The sequence below is a fragment of the Cebidichthys violaceus genome, unplaced genomic scaffold, assembly GCF_023349555.1.
Source record: "Cebidichthys violaceus isolate CVI_PGR_0920_01 unplaced genomic scaffold, fCebVio1.0.p SCAF_11, whole genome shotgun sequence".
Taxonomy (NCBI): Eukaryota; Metazoa; Chordata; class Actinopteri; order Perciformes; family Stichaeidae; genus Cebidichthys; species Cebidichthys violaceus.
Window position 1 is genome coordinate 7403896 of NW_027176274.1, and position 20967 is coordinate 7424862.

The 20967-nt window shown below is 40.3% G+C and overlaps 1 protein-coding gene across 1 annotated transcript in view; it reads left to right on the forward strand.

The window, feature by feature from the left end:
- Positions 1 to 20307, forward strand: part of cps1 (carbamoyl-phosphate synthase 1, mitochondrial) — a 50408-nt gene extending 30101 nt beyond the window's left edge. Inside the window, exons 28-38 of the mRNA XM_068702714.1 lie at positions 2642 to 2717; positions 4065 to 4142; positions 6238 to 6345; positions 6584 to 6673; positions 7000 to 7170; positions 13250 to 13324; positions 13457 to 13555; positions 16584 to 16643; positions 16795 to 16907; positions 18554 to 18683; positions 18922 to 20307. Of these exons, the coding sequence (XP_068558815.1) occupies positions 2642 to 2717; positions 4065 to 4142; positions 6238 to 6345; positions 6584 to 6673; positions 7000 to 7170; positions 13250 to 13324; positions 13457 to 13555; positions 16584 to 16643; positions 16795 to 16907; positions 18554 to 18683; positions 18922 to 19035 (1114 nt within the window). The 3' untranslated portion in view covers positions 19036 to 20307. The remainder of the gene's footprint in view (positions 1 to 2641; positions 2718 to 4064; positions 4143 to 6237; positions 6346 to 6583; positions 6674 to 6999; positions 7171 to 13249; positions 13325 to 13456; positions 13556 to 16583; positions 16644 to 16794; positions 16908 to 18553; positions 18684 to 18921) is intronic.
- The last annotated feature ends 660 nt before the right edge of the window (positions 20308 to 20967 follow it).

Consider the following 20967-nt stretch of genomic DNA (forward strand, 5'->3'; position numbering starts at 1 on the left):
ATACAGGGAAGAAAACAGTGTGTGCCTGGTTGGCTGAGTTATGTAAGAAAAAACCCCACTTGACTCTCTTAATAGCCAATTCATAGACTTATTGCAAACTGAGTAAAATACAATTTTAGTTATGATGATTAATGAACTTTACTACAATTACAGCCCATTCAATCTTGTAGTGACACTTTTGTCCAGCAGATGTCGTGATGAGACCCTGTGTTCAGAAGGGCTTTGGCACTGAGCAGAAACTTGTGTTGAAGGAGTTTTGGACTTTATATTGTTTTACATGCAAGCCGTAATGTTGGTTTTGAAAGTGATTCTGTCCGTGCTTGATGAGCGCTGAGTGTCGTGCACTAGGTCACATTAAACCAAATTTCAAAGTCATTTAATTCAGCAAAATGATAGCCACCAGTATTTAATACTCCCACGTGATCTCAATGTAGCAATAGTAATACCATTTATAATGTAGAGTTTATTAATGACACATATTTGTTTACATTTGCAATTTAACTTTCTTCCACCTACTGTATGTTGACCTCTGTCAGATACTGTTGATTAGAAAGATGAGCCTCTCCTCTCCTCTCCTCTCCTCTCCTCTCCTCTCCTCTCCTCTCCTCTCCTCTCCTCTCCTCTCCTCTCCTCTCTTCTCCTCTCCTCTCAGCATTAGCGTAGGGTGAACTCCCTCTGATCCTCTCCCATCCCAAAGCGTTTTCACTCTTTCCACTTGACATACTTGTTAATGGTTTTTGAATGTTCTTCTCAGCCTCAGTACATATGCACAAACTCACACATTTCCACACCAAACACTCCTTGTCAGATTCATGCGTCATATTTTCATAACAGTAAAACTCTCTCTCACACACACACACACACACACACACACACACACACACACACACACACACACACACACACACACACACACACCAAACTCATAAAGTTTGAAGTATTTGGCTCTAAATTATATTCACGTCATACTTCATGATCTATATCTTATTTGCATACTTAAATCCATCATGCCTTTTGGTTCTCGAAATGTATTTGTATATTTGCGGTGAAGTGCCGACACTGCTAGATATGGCTGTAGAATGATAAGCACAAGCAATCGGACAGTTTTCAAACTAGTTTCTGGTTTTGACATTTTGTCTAAGCGACTTCTTTATAAGTAAAAGGGATTCCAAAATGTCTATCCATAGCTTACACATTTTGAAAGTATCTAATTTCTTCACTGTTTATAAGTGCTATGAAAAATTAAAATGCACAATATTTCTTAGGAATTCCTATATGTGTGAAAGCAAGCCTTTGTGGGTGAGAAATGTTCCAATCTGACCTTTATTAATAAACTCAAGCATGAAACTGCCTCACTCACTTTTATGAAAATCCATCAAGTGAATGCATTGTTAACTCACTGCTTTAGAATTGTCGTAACTGTTGAATTTTCCTTCACACTGGGGATTACTGGAGGTGTGGGGTTGAATTGGAAACATAATTTGGCGGTGCTCTTCATTTTAAAATATTTTGACCGTTGGCTGTATCATTAGCGATAGCAATGCAAACATAAACCAAAAATGACTCCCATTCCTACTCTATCTAGTTTTAGATCTAGTGTTTGATTTGCAGTTCCTTTAAATGTCGCCCTCTGTTTGCAGACCACAGAGATGAAACAAGTGGTCTGTCTAACTGAATATAAGATAGTAATTCTTGTGATTTCCAAAAAGTCACTACTTGTACTTGTCACTACTAAATGTGACCATTTTGAGGCAAACAAGAATAATACAATTAAGTTCTGTTCCAACTAATGCCATCAACACCACAAACACTTTAGCTACTGCTAAAATAGTATAAGCTGAACGGATTGAGTAAAAACATATTTCTGTATTATAATGATATTCTTATTCAAGGCTTTCCATAGAGTGCTGACTCATTTTTGTCAAGGATCAGCACTGGGCCAACATAAAAACTTAATTGTACTCTTTATAATAGCAAATGCAGAATTGCATAAATACCTAATGATTACATTGATTTGAAAATTCAGAGAACAGTCATGCAGAAACTAGGTGGCATCTGAGTCAAGGATATGCATGAATGCAAATGCATTTTCAATCGGTATTCATTTTGGGGGTTTGGACATATGTCTGCCACTGAGCAACAAGCGGCTAAGGAATAGAGATCTGACCTAAGCCTGTGGCCTTTCTCTGTCCTGTTTCTATCACCCCCTCCTTTTCAAACAGGAGGAAAGCCCGGCTAGCAGTCTAAAATATCAAAAACAACAACAACCACAACAAAACTAGCCTGAATCTATTGTTTTTTAATGACTAAGTTCTGAACTCGTTTTCAAGAGCCTGGAGTGCTTTTCGACCTAAATAGCGGTTCTCTCTCTCTCTCTCTCTCTCTCTCTCTCTCTCTCTCTCTCTCTCTCTCTCTCTCTCTCTCTCTCTCTCTCTCTCTCCTTAATTTGACTGTTTCTAGACCTTGTTCCCGATGGTAATAGTGATGCAACGGAGAAATAATGAGTGTTTTGAACGATCATTTGAAGCTTGTATGTTCTCCTGTTTGCTTCCTTCTCTTCCTCTCCTGTGGCCTATTGTTTTCTCTCTCCCTTCCTCTTCTTTTCACTCTCTCATTCTCTCGCCTGCTTGCATTTCACCAGTGGCTCTGCAATGAATGTTGCGTATGGAGAAGAGGAGATGAAACGCTTCTTGGAGGAGGCCTCTCAGGTGTCCCAGGTGAGAGCAGTGTTAACTCTGCAAGTGCATGCATGCACGTGGGAGGGAGACCTTTTGATGTCTTAACTTGTATTGCATTAGCTGTTAGGACAAGCGATCACTCTCTAACACACTCACACTCACACACACACACACACACACACACACACACACACACACACACACACACACACACACACACATGCACTCTCACTCTCTTTCTCGTGTTGGATTCTCCCTCAGCTTTCAATTAACTGATGGTACCAGCTGTCGTTGCTGTTAGCTAGTACAGTGTGTGCATCTCTACTTCACTGAACCCCCAGGTGGCTATGGGGCACCTGGTCCCTCCAAGGGCCTCTGCCTGGGACTAGAGGCATGCCCACACATGCCCATATCACACCCTTCAAAGCACCAACACAAGCCTGTTAAAGGGACAGCTCACCCCAAAATCCCAAAAAATACATATTTTTCCTCTTACCCGTAGTGCTTTTTATCAATCTAGATTGTTCATACATGAAACTTCTCACAACAAGTTTTGAAAATGTGTTTTAGCACAAGCTCGGTGCTATTTAGTCCCATTATATTCGAGAGAAGGCTGGCATCTCTACTGTTGATATTTTCAAAACTAGGTAACTCACACCAAAAATTCTAGATTTATAAATGGCACGACAGGTAAGATGAAATAGATTTTGTGGTGAACTGTCCCTTTTTGATAGTGTTTTTAACAGAGTAATAATGAAATATGTATGCATCACACTTAACTATTACAACATATTCACACAGTCAAGTTGTCAAGGTATTTGAATTGTGACACATTGTTTTGCACATTAATTACTATAAATTGATGACCTACCAGGTTTTTATTTAAGGATGCTAATGTCCAAGTCAGATGAGCAGTGTAGGAATTGTAGGAGTTTTAATACAAAGTTATCATAGTTAATATTTGGTGTCAAATCCTTTGCATTAACGAAGTTTGTAGTTTAAAGTCTATGACCTATTAACGTCAACAGGCACTGCCCTGGAGGTGCTTTGCCAGGCCGGTACTGCAGCCATCTTCACTTCTTTTTTTTTTTGCTTAGAGTCAAAGCAAGTAAATCATAGGTGGAGTTGGATTGCGGTCAGGTAACAAACTTGACTAGCTAAGAACGTTAAACGATTCAATCATAAAAAAACAACTAATTGGTTGCTTTAGCTAAGCAGAAACAGCTCTTAAATAAAGTGCTCTTGCAGTCTTAGTTTCATTTTAAATCCAGTCCGACTAAAATCGTACTAACTGCGATACACACACAAAAGGCATACCCTTGTTAGGAGTGGGTTATTTCCCTTTTATTCATTGATAGATTAACCATCCTGCTGTCTTTCCTCCAGGAACATCCGGTGGTCATCACCAAGTTCATCTGCGGTGCCAGGGAGGTCGAGGTGGACGCTGTAGCCAAAGGTGGCAAGGTGAGACATTACTGACGTGTTCCGTCTAGTTACACAAGCTTTTGGGTTGCAGCCTGGGAAACGACAATCTGTAGTCTCCTTTTATTAATATTGACAACCTCTTCGACCATATTCTCATTCATAACAGTATCATTGTTATTTATCTCTGTAGCCTGGCATTTTGTCAGTCCTCCATTACTTTTCAGTTTAACCAGAGAGGTAGGACAGATATTGAGCCCAGTAGATGAATAAAGTGGAAATAATCACATTCATCTTCGGTGAAAAGACATTACAGCACAGACAGATCGGGTTGGAAGAATGGAATACATTAAAGCCAAAATGCAGGAATATTTTTTTTCTTCTAGATTAGATCAGTTTAGGGTCGATTGAAATGATTCTTGTTCAACAAACTGTTTTCACATCTGATTGACATGCAACACAGATTTGTAATTTTCTTTGGCTTTATTTTGAATATATGCTTCTGCTCTGTGTTGCTCCATTATAAATGTACTGTACTTACTACCATATTGTCAACTTCATTTATTCCACAGAATTATTAGTACATTTCAAAATAAAGCACTAGAGTACAGTGTAATATCATAAAATTCAGAAAGTATTATGTATAGTATATTATAACATCATACAGTATAGTATGTGCAGAGTTTGACACTAGAAGGTTCTATTTAAATGAATCTATTGACGGGGTAAAGTTTTTCCACGCTCAACTTAAATCTGAAACGTGAATGTACAAGCATTATTTTGTGACCTCACAACTAGAACGGCAGCCAATCACAGTCCAGTACGCATCTTACACAAGTGTGGTGTTGAAACGTGAAACCTCCAGGTCACAAACACTGATTATGCCCTTTTTAGTAAAGTAGGAGGCATCTTGTAGCCAGCAGTTAAACTTTTCAAATGAATAATATTTGCATATTAATAGATTTTGGATTTTTCAATGGAGAGTAGGAGTCAAGGTAATAGGTTTTTTTGGGGGGAAAACCATATTGGGCTTTATGTAATTCACACTATTTTGAAACGTCTCATGTCTGGAGGGGATCTTTAAATAAATCTGCATATAATTCTTTTGCACATACTATTATGAGTGTTGCATGTAAATCCACAGGTTACTCGGTATAAAGAGGCACACATGTGTGTCTCAAACACCTGTACATTAAAGTTTTACATGATCAGTCCCCTAACAGTAAGATAGTTTTTGAAAACAAATGTAACTATAATTATTTTTATTGCAGGTTGCTTTGGGAGACAGAGCCACCTAGGTGCTTGTCCTTAATGGCCCGTTTGTTTTTCTATTGTTTAGGCTGTGGGAGTCATTTCAAGGGTGTTATTTGGAACGTGGGCAATCCACTTGTATCGTAGATTTTCTCTCTCTACTTTCCCTGAATACAGCCCCTTCTTTATCTCCAGTATCACATTAACAAGCTGTCCATTCATTGAATACCAAAAAGGCCTCATTATTCCTGGTGTGTGTGTGTGTGTGTGTGTGTGTGTGTGTGTGTGTGTGTGTGTGTGTGTGTGTGTGTGTGTGTGTGTGTGTGTGTGTGTGTGTGTGTGTGTGTGGAAAAGTCAGAGATAATACGTATTAATTACAGGCTCTATCTGAAGAGTGCTAATGAATGCTGTGGTTAGCAGCAGTTTAAATGAGCTAATGACACGGCAGCTCATTAACAGACACACGCACAGAGTAGCTTGGTGATACAAATCTCCTTTCCTGTGGGTGAAATGTTGGAAGTCATTCTTTTGACACCGCGTATCCGCGTACATTGTTTCTTACATAGTCCTGCGTCAAAAAATACACACCCTTTGTCCTGAGCAGATTTTTCTTTTTTTATCTCCCATAACTGAATTTATTCATTTCCTCTAAGTGCTAACCGTTTTTGAACTGGCTCACTATGTGTTGAGACATACTGTAGGTATAAACACATCAAGTCTGGAGGCCATCTGGCTCTAAACCTGAACAATTCTCATCAGAGAACAGACTGAGGCTGTAAAAGTTAGGTTGCCTTGAGTTGGGATTTCCGACGCTTATTAGAGCTATGATCTGCATGCAAATGCTTCGAGTGTTACATAATCACTGTGTGTGTGTGTCTGTGTCCAGGTTCTGGCCCATGCCATAACGGAGCATGTTGAAGATGCTGGGGTACACTCAGGAGATGCCACCCTAATGTTACCAACCCAGTCTATTAGCCAGGGGGCACTGGAAAAGGTCAGTTAAGTCGTCCTCAGCATTCACACTCAAACCACACCAATAATACTATCACTTTTTGAATGACCAAATTGATATTGCATGGAAACCCATATGCTGTGTGTAGTTAAACCACAATGTACATTATGCAAAAGACAATGCTCTACATTTGTGTCTATATAGAGATATTATGGGTTGAAACTGTTTAAGCCAGCCTTATAAATATTGTATCTGTGTATTCATTTTTCATCACTCTTAGGTCAAGATTGCCACACGGAAAATTGCGCAGGCATTTGAAATTTCGGGGCCCTTTAACACTCAATTTCTGGTTAAAGGCAATGATGTCATGGTAGGTGATATTTCTCAGGCTACGACTAAATGATAGATCAGCATTTTCACACCTGGTTGCAGCAAATGCAATTCACTCGCAAATTGAAATGCCCTTCAGAATTATTTGCAAAGTTTGATGGATTTTATGATCAATGCTGTTGCCTTCAGTTTTGATGTTCCAGCTGCAGAACACATACAGGAAATGTGCACATGCTACATTACTAATCTACATACCCGCACTGATATGTGTGTTTATTTTTTGATTAGCCTTAATAGCCTTATTACTCTGCATAAATAGGTATGTTTTTGCTTTTTTTTAAATGACTGTGTTGTGTACCCTTCTAGGTGATAGAGTGTAATCTGCGAGCATCGCGCTCCTTCCCTTTTGTATCAAAAACAATCGGTGTGGACTTTATCAATGTGGCAACCAAAGTGATGGTGGGAGAGCCTTTGGATGAGGCCAGCCTGCCCTCTCTGGAGAACCCCATCATACCTGTAGACTACGTTGGCATCAAGGTGAGAAAGGAAACTGAAATAACTGTTGTGAGCTGGAAACTGAGTGACTGGCTTTCTTCAATGGTTATTTGTTTCATTTTAATGTTGAGTTTTTATAGAGCACAGAGCGTGAATGGATGGATGAATGGATGGATGGATAATAATCGAGAAAAAGAAGTTGACAGCGTTATACAGTAAGTATATGTGAGGACTTTCCTGATCAATGGCTTAAACACAAGCATGCTATACAAAGGTCTGCCCTTTGTAAACAGGGCTTAGATGCAGCCATAAGTACCAGAGATTATAATCATGGTGGGCCTTTGACACAGTAGGGTTAGCTCACACGAAACAATTATATTTTTCCTTTTATTCAGTCTTCACTGTCAAAAAGCACAGGTGTAATTAATAAAATGATTCATGAATTCCATTTAGTTGCTTCAGTTTGAGGTTCTTGGTATTGCCTAGTTTAAAAAGAGCCATCATTATTAGTGTTATTAATAGTGTTCCTACTACTAAGTTTTCTGCGAAAAGAGTCTGGTCTCAAGTGGAACTACTTTCTCTGCTACATTTCTCGACTAGAGGTTGGAGTGAATTTGCAACATGTCAGAGAGGGCTGTCAGGTTAAGCACTTCTGTCTGTCTGTCTCTCTGTCTGTCTGTCTGTCTGTCTGTCTGTCTGTCTGTCTCTCTCTCTCTCTGTGTGTGTGTGTGTGTGTGTGTGTGTGTGTGTGTGTGTGTGTGTGTGTGTGTGTGTGTGTGTGTGTGTGTGTGTGTGTGTGTGAGAGAGAACATTTGCTTCTGGCTTCGAGAAGGTATTTGTTCTGATCTGTTAAAGATTTGTTTACATCTGTATCTATTTATTTTTTTTGCACTGGTAATCATTATATTCGTACCGGCACAGAAAGACTAATGAGAGTACAAAAAAGTACATGGATCATTTGGCTAACATTTTTAGGTCAACCCTTTATTGCTTTTCTGAACAGCACTCAAGTTTGATGGCAGCACTTCACCAAACATAAAGATTCTTAACTCGGCTTCGAGTCCAAAAAAACTCTAACTATATACATATGTAAAAAAATCCTTGTGATTTATACGGTCCAAAATAAATGAATGTGTCTTCAAGCACAAGCGTTTTCTTTTTAGCCTTTCTAGTCTACGAAATGCCTTGGTTGGTAAAATGCCTATGTATTGTGTCAAGTAAGTAAGTGTACAAGTAAGGTCCAAGGTAATGAATGGGGAAATCCTTTCAGACGTGATGCTGTGCTGCCCAGCCTGATGCCTGTTTCTGGACCAAAGAGAACAAGACTTAACAAGACATTAAAAAAAAAATAACACCGTGCCAGAGCACCGATTAGCAATACTTTTTAACAACATGTTGCCCATACTTTTTTCTGTTACGATAATGGCTACACCGGCCTCCCCGTCGGTGTGCTAGAGGGGAATGAGCAGTGCTGGTCAGTGGAGCAGGTTGCAGTTCGATGTACAGGTAGCCGCCGCATATTCCAGTAAGAGTATATTCAGTTTGAGAGTGGAGGGGATCTACAAGACTAAATTATCGCAGTGAGGTAGATGGCTTAATGTGGACAGACCATGGATGTGTTAGGCAGACTGCAGCGGGTACCAACTCCGTTTGAACCAGCATTAGAAAGCTAATAACCCAGTCTCTGTGTGCAGCATCAGGGTCGCTCTGAGAAGTGAAGTGAATACCACGAGGCAGGGATCAGTTCATTGGTCAGCACTACACCTGGCATTCCATTGGTTGGGGAATTATTGCACAACAAAAATCCAAAAGCAGAGGAAATATCCGACCACAGAATAGAAATCTGAGTGCAAACATACAGTTTGAGCAAAAATCCAAATGCAAGCAGGGCCTGTTTGAGCATGAGGACAGGGGTTTTTAGGGAAAGCATTACAATATTTGAAGTGAAATCACTGGATCATGCGCTCAAATCGAAAGACCAAACTCTTGACTTGTTATGTAAAAGTGACTTAAAAATGTTTTGAAGTCCCTATAACTATGTCTCTGAACTTCTGACAGCCTAATGTATTAGTAATGATCGGACAATTAGCTTCTTCATAAAGACTCCTACATGTATGACATCTTAATAGATACTGCAGGTTTCACTAGTAAAGCTTCTATTGGATCACATAACAAAGACGGCAATTACTGCTCCATCCCTCTACCTAGGCATGATTGGGGGGGAGTAGTAGGTGCTTTCTCATAGCGGCTCGGTGGCTTACTTCTTAGATTGGGTACGAGAGAGTTTACGTGTCGCCAGCTGTTCCAAAGCTATTTTTTCCAAAGTAATTTCTCCCTCTAATTACAACAGAGCTGCTGTAACAATGGCTGTAGTTCGGAGCCAATCACGCAGGTATAATCCCCCCCTCTCTTCCCCACCACCTAAAGTTTTCAATTTCTAGTCTGCACAGTGGTGAGGAATATTAATCAGAGCTCTGAGTGCTCCAGGCGCCAGGCTTAAAAGACTTCTGGAGTTTACTTGGAGTCTATGACACAGACTTCATACCCCCTGACTAATATGGGCCTTGCTTGAAACACTGCCACCATACATGACTACTTTTTTTATTGAAGTAGTGGTAGTTTCTTTCTACCTGTTTAACACGTTATTGCTGCCTCGACATCAAGCCCCCACTAAAAACACACTGATGTCTGAAACTACATCCAGCCTTAGTAGCCTGAAGTGTGTGCCATCAAAATCTACTCTCTCAGCCTTCATCCACACAGTCCTCACTGTATCATCGCATCACACAGTTGCTATTAGTCATTGCTATCCAGAGAGACCGACTTCATTTATATGTCTCATTTCCTTTCATCCTCACTCTGTTGCTCTTGTTGTCTCTTTTTTCTTTGTTTCTGACAGTCCCTCATTTGAAGCCATGTTGTTTTCACTTCACTAACAAGTCCCCATTGTGTAATTTTTTTCTCTACCATATACAAAAAAAACTCATAGGAACAATAACACAGTGGTATTTATTATAGTGAGGAGAAGAAGAGGAGCGTGAAAACAACATTTGAGGAGGAGGAAGTGGATTTGGTGGTTGGCTGTCGGTCCCTGGTGCACACTTATTGGACCATTCCAGCTGTTGCATGTTTGGTCCCCCTGACCATGGCATACAGGACATTCTAGTGACTTCTGAGATAGACGCATTCTTGTGAGCCCAATTACTCAAGAAAAATGCACAAACATCAAACTGGACGTATGTTTCTGTAAAAGGTTCAGTGAAAGGAGGTCAAGTTGACATAGTGTTGATTGACTTACTGTAATGGTTAATGTTAGTCTCCACCTTGTCAAATGTAAGCAATACTTTTTAGAATGCTTGCTGATCAGTGTGCACTATTATCATATCTCACATAGTTGTCTCAGCGTACAATTTACTGCCAAATAATTGTATGATATATTGAAAAAGGTTTTGACTTTTGGTAGCAACCTCTTAATATATTTTTAGAGATTTGCAATAACGCTGCTCTTCTTCATAGAGAATAATAGGAGTCATTTGACAAAATAACTTTGACGTGAAGTAGAACTGTATTGCTTTGAGTTAATTTGACATCTCTTGAACTTTTGGAGGTATTAGTTCAAGTTTTTTAACCAGCTACTGTTCAGGAGGATGTTAATGGTAAAGTCGCCTCCTCGGTCCACTTGACGTGGTTTTCATTTTGTGTTGATTTTGCCGTTCCTGAGCACCAAATTCCCTTTTTAGAAAACCTCTCATTTTACTGCAGCAGGCTCTGACAATCTGCTCAGTCCTGGTTCTGGTTCTTGCGTGCCTCCCTTTCCTCCAGCGGGCCCTGCTCCCGCTCTGGAAGCACCCTAGCTTGTAACCAATCTATTTACTCCCTGGAATCCACCCCAGAAGCTTTAGCAAACACCTGGCATTGGCCATCTATATACTTCACAGTAGTGACCTATGGAAGACATATACCAACCCCTAGTACAATCAAATCATCCACCATCAGCAAAAAACATGTGGGAATTCTCATCAAAAATCTGTAAGTAGTAATGTAGTTATTCCAGTAATTTCCACTCAGCTGCGTAGATAAAGACATTTACACAAGTGCCACTTCCACCTCTAACAAGGCCCATAGTGTGCAACAATGTTATGTGGAAATGTCTTACTTTATTCATTTCCTTCTCCACTGGAGCTCAGCTGGTACGCCAAGATAATATTGTTCATGTTGTGGAGCTTCACAGTTCTACTGTCTCTCAGGAGTGGGCGGTCGGTGAGGGATAGAGAGATGTTTGTGTGTTAGTTGGATGTTGTGGTTACAGAGCCTCAGTTATTGTGTGACAGTCACATACATTCTCTCCAGGAGACATATCATTGCAAACCATAATAACTTGAGACCCCGGGGGTTTTCATAATTCTCTTCATAAAGGCTTGTGCAAGGTTTCTCATTTTAACACCATTGCAATCTCCACCCGTGTTAGTGATGCCATTTTTCTAACAGCTCTTGTTTACATTTTCCACTTCCTGCTTCATAGTTTTAAGTGTTTGTTGCAGATTTGGTTCAACATGTTGGTTTGGTTGTGTAAAATGGGGAACCCCCTTTTTATTGGAATTATGTTCAAATCCAATATTCTGGATTTACACACAGGCCCACAAGCAAATGTCTTTGTGTGACTCATGTCCTGTATTTCACAATTTCTCCTCCTTTTTATTGTAGTTTCTTGTCTCTTTTATTGCACTATTAAAAGTTCCCTCTCACTGCTATACCCTCTCTCTATTTCTCTGTGCGTTTCTCTCTCCCTCTTTTCCATTTTCTTTGTTGGTAACATTCTGTTTTTTTATCTATGCATATTTTTCTGTCTTTCTCTGACTCTTTGAACAAAGCCATGATAAGCGATGCTGGTTCCCTGTCTGTATTCACTTCTCCTCGTCCCTTCTTACATTAGTATGCTAACATTACATTCAGCTGATTAGATAGCCCCTTTCAAGGATGAATCCCCCCTAGTGGCCCTTGCCTCTACGTGTGTGTGTGTGTGTGTGTGTGTGTGTGTGTGTGTGTGTGTGTGTTGTGTCACACACACAACGCCATACCATCCCTCTCTCTGTCTTCAAGGTAATGTGGGTTGTCGACTTTTAAATGGGGGACTAAGAATGTCTTTCCACATGGCACCCCACTATTCTTAATTTGTCTGTAATGAAATTATGAGAAACGACGATCTTCTGCTCTTGTTCCAACACTTTCCTTTCAATTATTCTCTTCTCCCCATCCCCTCTTTTAAAATGTAGAATTGTATCTTTTAATTTCCCCCTTTTCATTCTAGTCTCTTCCCCAATTTCATTTTTTTCATGTTCCTTTAATTGTCAAGTTTGTTATCCCGTCTTAACATTCGTTCATTTTGTTCCCTCCTTATATTCCATCTCCTCTTCTCTCAAGTAATTTTTATTCTCTTTTGTTTATGTTTTTTCCTCTCCTCACTGTCTTCTCTTCGTCTCCTGTCGTCTCTATCCTCTTTCCTTTTTTCTCTTCTCCTCCGCACTCCCTCTCATCTTCTGGCTCACCCTGCTGTTGCTCTATCACTCAGGCCACCTACCTTCTTCTCAGTGTTGACAGTGGAGACAGCATGTCAAACTGGCCGGTGGCCTGCAGTTTGAGATGACTCAGATTTTCCTTTTTAAGTCTGTCTTCACCAGCAGTTGTAACTCTAACCTCCTTAACTCTCTCTTACCGTACCTCTCGCTCGCTTAACATGTTATGTTAAACAGATATTATTTGCCATAAGCTTATTAAGCAACTGCAAGCTTTGTTTTGCTTCTAGGTGCTAGCAGTGTCATGAAATCCCAATGGACTGATGTCAATTATGTGGGAATTGATTCTGTATTGATTGCCACTTTTGTAGTATTTATTAGTTTTAATACCTCCACTGCTAGTAGGTTTTTTTCATAGTTAATCATTATGATCTTGTATTATTAAAGAAAACTCATCGCCAATGCTCAACTGTCATGAGAACTGATCTAACTGACATTGTGATTGTGATATAGGTTCAATGGTGGTTCATCAGCACCACACGTGCTGATGTCCTATTATTCATTAGCATGTTGAAACACATCGCTCCCCTCTTCCCTTATTTCACCAGGCACCCATGTTCTCCTGGCCCCGGCTGAGGGAGGCAGACCCTGTGCTTCGCTGTGAGATGGCCTCCACTGGAGAAGTAAGGCCCTGGGAGTCATACAACCCATTATGTCTGATGTGCAGTCTATTTTTTTTTTCCCCCCTCCCATCTATTTTGGAGATTCAGTGTTAACAGATACTCTCATGTGTGTCTATGTGTGTTTTATTGCAGGTAGCTTGTTTTGGACCAAACATTTATTCTGCCTTCCTGAAGGCTATGCTCTCCACGGGCTTTAAACTACCACAGAAAGGCATCCTGATTGGGATTCAGGTAGGACTACAGCCATCTGGAAGTTCACTTGCCTCCTGTCTGTGTTTCCTTTTGGGGCCTCCTGCCCACGAGACACCAAATGCAAAGCGCCGTCTGAACAGGTGGCATAAATCTTTAGGCTATCAGCTTCTTACAATGCCAGTCTGGCGCTACTCGGTTTCTTTCGCACTGAATCACACCTCAATCCATGCAATGCTTACAGCTCCTCATGCGACTTAAAGACAACTACACTCAAGTGACACTGAATGACCCAGAGAGGGTGAAATACCTCTCACTTAACAGAACTGGAGATGATTGGATAAGATGAGTAGACCTGATGCTGTTGTCCCCAAAAGAATTAGAGGAACTACCCAAACATAAAACTCAATTAGTATCCAAACGAACACTAATCATCATTAGAAAATCCCCCACAGTGAAAAGAAACATTTTGTAAAAATGTACAAAACTCAAAATGAAAATGTTTATTTCATTAACCCAGTGCTCTGTCAAAAGTCTTGAATAACCATTGATTAACCCATCTCTCAATCCTTTTAAAATCCACAGCTGCAGAAAACCCCCAAAATGTAAGCCTGAGCTTTTTAATGACGCCACGTTACATGGGCTTTGGTAATTTAGCCTTGCAGCCATTCTGGGTTGCCAAACTGCGAGTTTGACTGATGCAGCATTAACAAAGCACTCCCGATGCTAGCAGTATAATTGGTGCTCTTGGGGAACAGGACCACTTGAAGGCAAGCACCTGTGGTCACATACTGTAGGCACCGTAACAGGGAAGCAAACACAGCAGCAACACTTTAGGCTAACAGATCCAGAACACACAGCGACACGGACGTGATTTACTGCCACTAGTTCTGAGTTTGTTGTAGGAGGATTTGATACATTTTGGTCAGCAATGTGGCGAAAGAGGCTGTGACCCCTAGCTAGAGGGTGGTATTTGTTGTATTTGTATGGGGACATACTTGTACTGTTGTTAGGGTGCAGTTTTCCTAATTTGGGTGCGTTTTGTTATTCTGCTGATGTGCAGATTTGACTAATGCGTTACCACCTGTGCAGTATATTGAAGTTGCAAACACACACATACACACATTGTGTGTGTGGTTGTACTATATTTGTAATGTGTCATTTATGTTTCTAGTCTTGTCTATCAAGCTTTGGTTTCTTCAACACTTCAAGCATGTGAAAGAGATACCTGACAGTTTATCTGATGTAAGCTAGCGGCTAATGTTGGTTTACTGTCCGTAATCGCTTCCTCGACCAAGGAAGCTAACAGAACATTAGCTAACTTAATTTCTAGTAGGGTTGCAGGTTACATTAAAAACCCGTCATTCAGGACATTCATTTTTCGACGTCCAGAAACACTTAAAAAGTCAGCTATCAAAATTAGCTTGATCCAGCCTTTACATTTCTCAAATCTGAAACTGGGCGGAATGTATAAAATGGTTGAGGACATTAAAGCTGCTCAATGTGTTTTATATTTACAACGGTTTAGATGCCACCTGTGTGTGTGTGTGTGTGTGTGTGTGTGTGTGTGTGTGTGTGTGTGTGTGTGTGTGTGTGTGTGTGTGTGTGTGTGTGTGTGTGTGTGTGTGTGTGTGTGTGTGTGTGTGTGTGTGTGAGTGAGTGAGTGAGTGAGTGAGTGAGTGAGTGAGTGAGTGAGTGAGTGAGTGAGTGAGTGAGTGAGTGAGTGAGTGAGTGAGTGAGTGAGTGAGTGAGTGAGTGAGGTAAAAGAGGCTCACATAGTGACGAACTCACAGTATTATTGCCGGACTCTGCAGTCCCTCTCAGCTTTTTTTGAGTCTGTCAGCTAATTCTTTGGTTCAGTCCTCCCGCTCTCTTCAACCTTGTTTCCAGCAGCAACAGGCAGCTGTTCAAAAACACAAAACCTCTAAAAGCCCACTGAATGCTACCTGCTCAGCACCAAACTGCAGACGGTCCCAATTAGCAACTTGCTGCAGAACATGGTGGAGCATTTTGCTGCTCAGAGGAGATTGTGGAGAGCTAAACGGAGCGTGAATAGTGGACTTGCATTTGCTAAGTTACCAGACTTCAAATGAATGCTACTGTTGGAAAAATGCAAATGGTTTCTAACAAGTTATCATAACTTTAAAAGGCAGTAATAATTCAGATGTGTTTTGACAAGTTTTAGCTGCCCTGTTACACCCCAGGCCCCAGCTGGCCAAAAACAATCTGTTAATGCAGTTGTTATTGTGACAAACATTGCTTGCTTTGAGTCAGGAAAGACAAATGGGAAATGGCAATGTGCTACTACAGGGAGTGAATGTGATAAAACTGCTGCTTCTCTGTAAAGTTTACACACACCAACCTGGGAAACCAGTCCTGTTGAACGAACCTGCATTGCTCTGTTTGTCAAACTCTTTTCAATCCTCACCGCTTGCCTCCGTCTTTTTAATTAGCCGTACCTTGTTTGTACCAACAGAAGCTGTGTCAAAATTGCAAACCAAATTAGAAACCTTTATGTCATATAAGGTAGTCTGCAGAATATACAAAAAATGTCAAACCATATCACAATGGTTTTGGTGAGGCAGCAGTAATTCTAGCAAGCGTATTGTTTACTAAACTGAAGGGCACCCAGTTTGAGCATATTCAGTTGCAAATTAGCAGCAAAAACTCACAAAGGAGTTTTCAGCACTTTTGGTGGAATCCATTAAGTGGGTCATTTAAAGCTGATGATTAACATAAATGCATTACAACGTGCTTATTTATTTTAAAATTCTTTCTGTACATCCTGTTTTTTGTTTGTGTAATAAATAAGATATTTTTTGCTGATGTGTCAAATTGAACATAGAGTAATAATCTGTTTTTATGAATGAAATTATAAAATGAAATCATAAAAAAAAAAAGCAAATCCATGAACTAATATCGCAAAGCACCCATGATTAGAGGATCTTTAGGTGATGGCCCTTTTCTTCTACAATTGCTGTGAACCATTTTAGAAGAATAGAAACATCTGTTCTCTGTATTCAAATGCTGCATTTAGTTTCTTCTTTCTTTCTGTTTCTCTCCCTTTCAGCATTCCTTCCGACCCAACTTCCTGGCTACGGCCCACCAGCTGAAAGAGGAAGGATTCAAGGTGAGTACTGAAAGCTTGAGCGTCTCAAAATCATATTTCCTGCCTTGATTTTCAACACTGCTTGATGGAGCTTCCTACTTCTTAGGCGTCTGCCTCCTCAATATAGTTTATCACGTTCTGGATATGTTGTTGCTTTGTTTCTGTCCTCTAGCTCTTTGCTACTGAAGCCACTTCTGTCTGGCTGTGTGCCAATGATGTGCCTGCTACTCCCGTTGCTTGGCCATCTGATAAAGGAGGAGATTCAAGTTTGCCCAGTATTAAGAGGTTGGGAAATATTCATTTTGATCACTTCATTGATGTTTTAATTCTTTTGACACGTTCAAGGAAACGAGTCAAAACGCCGAGGCTAAGACTTGCTTATGGCTTCCTGAGGCGGTGCTTAAGTAATACATAAACTCGGATAGATTCAAAATCAGGATATCTAATCAGATACTTCCTTAATATCTAAAGGCATATCCCCCTCATTATCTCTGTAAAATCAAAGAAGATGTAGCAGACTTAGAAGTCCAGAGTTACTGCATTAGCCAGAATTAGGGCTTGAATAGGAAAGATGACGAAAGTGTTGTCAGAGCAATGTCAAGTCAAGATTGTGAAAATTAAAAAAAAAAAAGCAACTGAAGCATTTGGCTTTTTGTTGCAGTCAACAATAAAGCAAAAATATGCATTTCATCCAATTTCAAAAAGTACAATCTTTTTCAAACCTTCTGGATTGATTGTAGCAGGCTGACTGACTGCAATGTTCAGCTAATGATTCCCAAAACAAGTCATGATCATGCTACACTGAAGCCATCTGGACTGTTTGTTTGGAAATGAGCTGGTGAACAAGAGGACGTAAAGGGATTGTAATAGGCCTAGACCGAAACAAAACACACACACACACACACACACACACACACACACACACACACACACACACACACACACACACACACACACACACACACACACACACACAAGGCTGGCTGGGTGGCACCAGCTGTGCTAGGTGGCGTAAAGGCCAGCTCTTTATAGAGAAGTACATGACCTTTGTTGTGGCTGTTGTATGTCCTCCATATTTTCTTTTAGAATTCAGCCCTAATTCAATGCTGTCTGTCAAAGGCCTTCAAATGAAAAAGGCAACTCAGCCACTTGTGTGAGTGTCAGAGAGAGTAAGGTATATACGTAAGAGGTACACAAAATCAATTCAAACACTGCTACAAAAAGGGCTAATCATTTAAAGTTAGTCAATTTAAAATCTAAAGTTTTACATGATTTTGTCAACTCCCTTTAAACATGTCTTATAAACAATGGAACTTCAAATAAACTAAACTTAGTTTTTCATTCCATTAAAAAGCTTCTTTTTGTTTTAGGTATTGGATTTCTTTAATGATTAAATGACAGTCATGTGTGTGTAACCCACTACCCAACTAGCTTACAAAAGAGTCATATGTAGCATATGTATTTGGCACATGCATGTTCATTTTCACCACTAGGGAGCAGGCAAACTCTGAGAAGCAGAGGCCTTATATACTTCACACAATTCCATGCAGAAAACTCATTAGCAAAGGATCGTCGTTCACGTCCAGCCGAAACAGAACAGTAAGGGCATCCCAACCATCTGGTTGGGTCCACAAAGTGACCCGGTTATTTATAAGTGACCCAGTGAATTCGCCGGGTCACTTTGACTTGTAACACGTGTGGATGAATTTCCTCATCTAGTTGTCTTTTGCTCGCTGTCACTTTGTGCTCGGTGAGAGTTATTTGGGCACACCTATGTGTGCTGCAGAACCAAGTCATTGGGCTGAAAATGGCTAAAGGCTGCAAAGAATCGCAGAAATATGGCTTGATTCTTAATGGGATCAACATTTGTTAATTACAGGAAACAGTTCATTCAGTTGTATTATCACAACTCTGACACTTTGTTCTCGTAGACTTGTCAGCGAGGGTCACATTGACCTGGTGGTCAACTTGCCCAACAACAACTCTCGCCACCTGAACGATAACTTCCTCATCCGTAGGATGGCCGTGGACCACGGTGTTCCCCTCATCACCAATTATCAGGTCAGTAAACGTCACACTACCAGTGACTGGCTCCAGCTTAATGTTTTTATGCCTCAGCGACAGCCGGCGCCATTAGCATTATGTTGTCTGGGTTGTCTGTCCGTACGTCTGTCCCATTCTCGTTAACGCGACACCTCACGCCGACAGGACTATTTCACACTAATATCTAATGAGATAAAATGGAGTGATGACATTTTTGACGCAAACTGAAACGTGTCGGCTTTTTGTGTGTGCTTAGGTGGTGAAGCTGTTTGCAGAAGCGATCTGCCATGCAGGTGTTCTCGACACGACCAGCCTCTTCCACTACCGTCAGAAGGAGAGGCAACGAAGAGGGGCTACCCAGCAGGGCTAAAGCTTCCTTCCATTCCCTTTTGTTTACTAAATTCGGAGCAAATGTTCGAAATATGGTTGAAAAAAAAAATTCTGTTTTACTATCCCATGGTGTCGAGGAGTAGAGTCACTTTTATGGAAGGAGTTGTCTCTCAGGAGTTCCCCAAACCAAAACACAATAATGAACAATGTTGCTGCATCATGACAAATGTGGTACCATGATTTAATAAGATACATATTTCAATGTTTACTTGTTCTAACTAATGGTTTTGTATAACTTTCCAATGCATTTATTTACTGATCACTTAGAAATCATTATAAACAAACAACTTTTGAATTACCAGCTGAAAAATCCAGGCGGTGCAGAGATGCCTTTGAAATTGCCTTCTTTCTAATGATCCATGATAATGGTCTATGTTCATTTTGAAAATTAAATGAAACCATTCAGTGTATTTTCAGTTTGTAAAAGTTAATCGTAACCTTTTTGGTCGCCCAAAAATGTCTATTCAGCGTTCGATTGTACTCGGCTCCACTTAGTGTCACTTCTGGTTGTAAAAAGCCAAGATGGCGATTGCCAAAGACTAAAATGGGAGAACTAAAAGAAATGAGAGGGTTTTTACAGTACTTCAAATAAGTCTGGAATTATAAATCTGAGGTCCGAGGTCAGACAGACCCTTTCAGGAAACCTCCCAAACAATAAAAAGACAAAACAAGTGTCATGCTGGAGGATGAACATGGACCAAACAAGTTTCACAACCTGACAATACATAATGGCTTATAAGTGAGCCACAAAGTGTTGAAAAAAAATGTATTATGAATAAATAATTACAACTTATAAGTCCCATATAAAAGGTGACTTATTATACCAGGGAGGGTTTTTTTTTGTGTTGCTTTGATATGTGATCAGTACTTTATCAGTTAATGTGATGCAATGACATGTTTCCCACTACTCTGCTCTCCCTGGGCTCATTTTAATACAAATGCTTTGGGCAGATTTAATTTTGTTTATTTGGTATCATTCAAATATTTAGTTGTTTAACTTAAAGGGATGTTGGAAATGTACTATGTTCTATTTGCACGACTTTTAAAGAACTGCAGAGGTAGCTGTAATGAAGGTTGTTTTGTAGTCATTTGTGTAGTTTAACAATCGATGAAACACAATGAAGTCTTATGTCACATGAACTTTGCGTGTGTGTGTGTGTTTGTGTTGTTTGCACTGGACATGCATTAAAGTGGCAATCACATTTTGGTTTTCATTTAATTAAATGTCTATTATTCACCATCGCTGAAGAAGGGGTGTGTGTGTGTGTGTGTGTGTGTGTGTGTGTGTGTGTGTGTGTGTGTGTGTGTGTGTGTGTGTGTGTGTGTGTGTGTGTGTGTGTGTGTGTGTGTGTGTGTGTGTGTGTGTGTGTGTGTGTGTGTGTGTGTGTGTGTGTGTGTGTGTGTGTGTGTGTGTGTGTGTGTGCGTGCGTGCCCGTCCGTCCGTCCGTCCGTCTTTCTCCATTGTATAGACGTTATGCAAATCCTCCAACAACCTCTGCTTTAAACATCACATTCACAAGCACACAATACAACTGCATTTAAACAAGAGTGGTATGCACCAAAGAACAGCTTGGTACAAGATGTTAATACATAAATATAGCATGACCCTGAAACAGGGAATTGTGTGGATAAAAACACTTGTTAGGGTTTCTATCAGAAAAGTCTGTAATAATGCCAACAGTATGCATTACAAAATTCCAACCATTGCAGAAACAGTAGAAATGTTGGGTAAAGTTAACTTGGGCTAGTCTTCAGCTTTTTTATGGAGTCTCTGATGTGTAGATACACAAACCAATCAGAAACTACACTATGAATCAGAAGCAGTTCCAATATTTACCATGAGACAAATCCAGTACAACTGTCAACTTCATAGACGCCTCGCTCCCAACACCCACCTGTTAAAATACAAAAT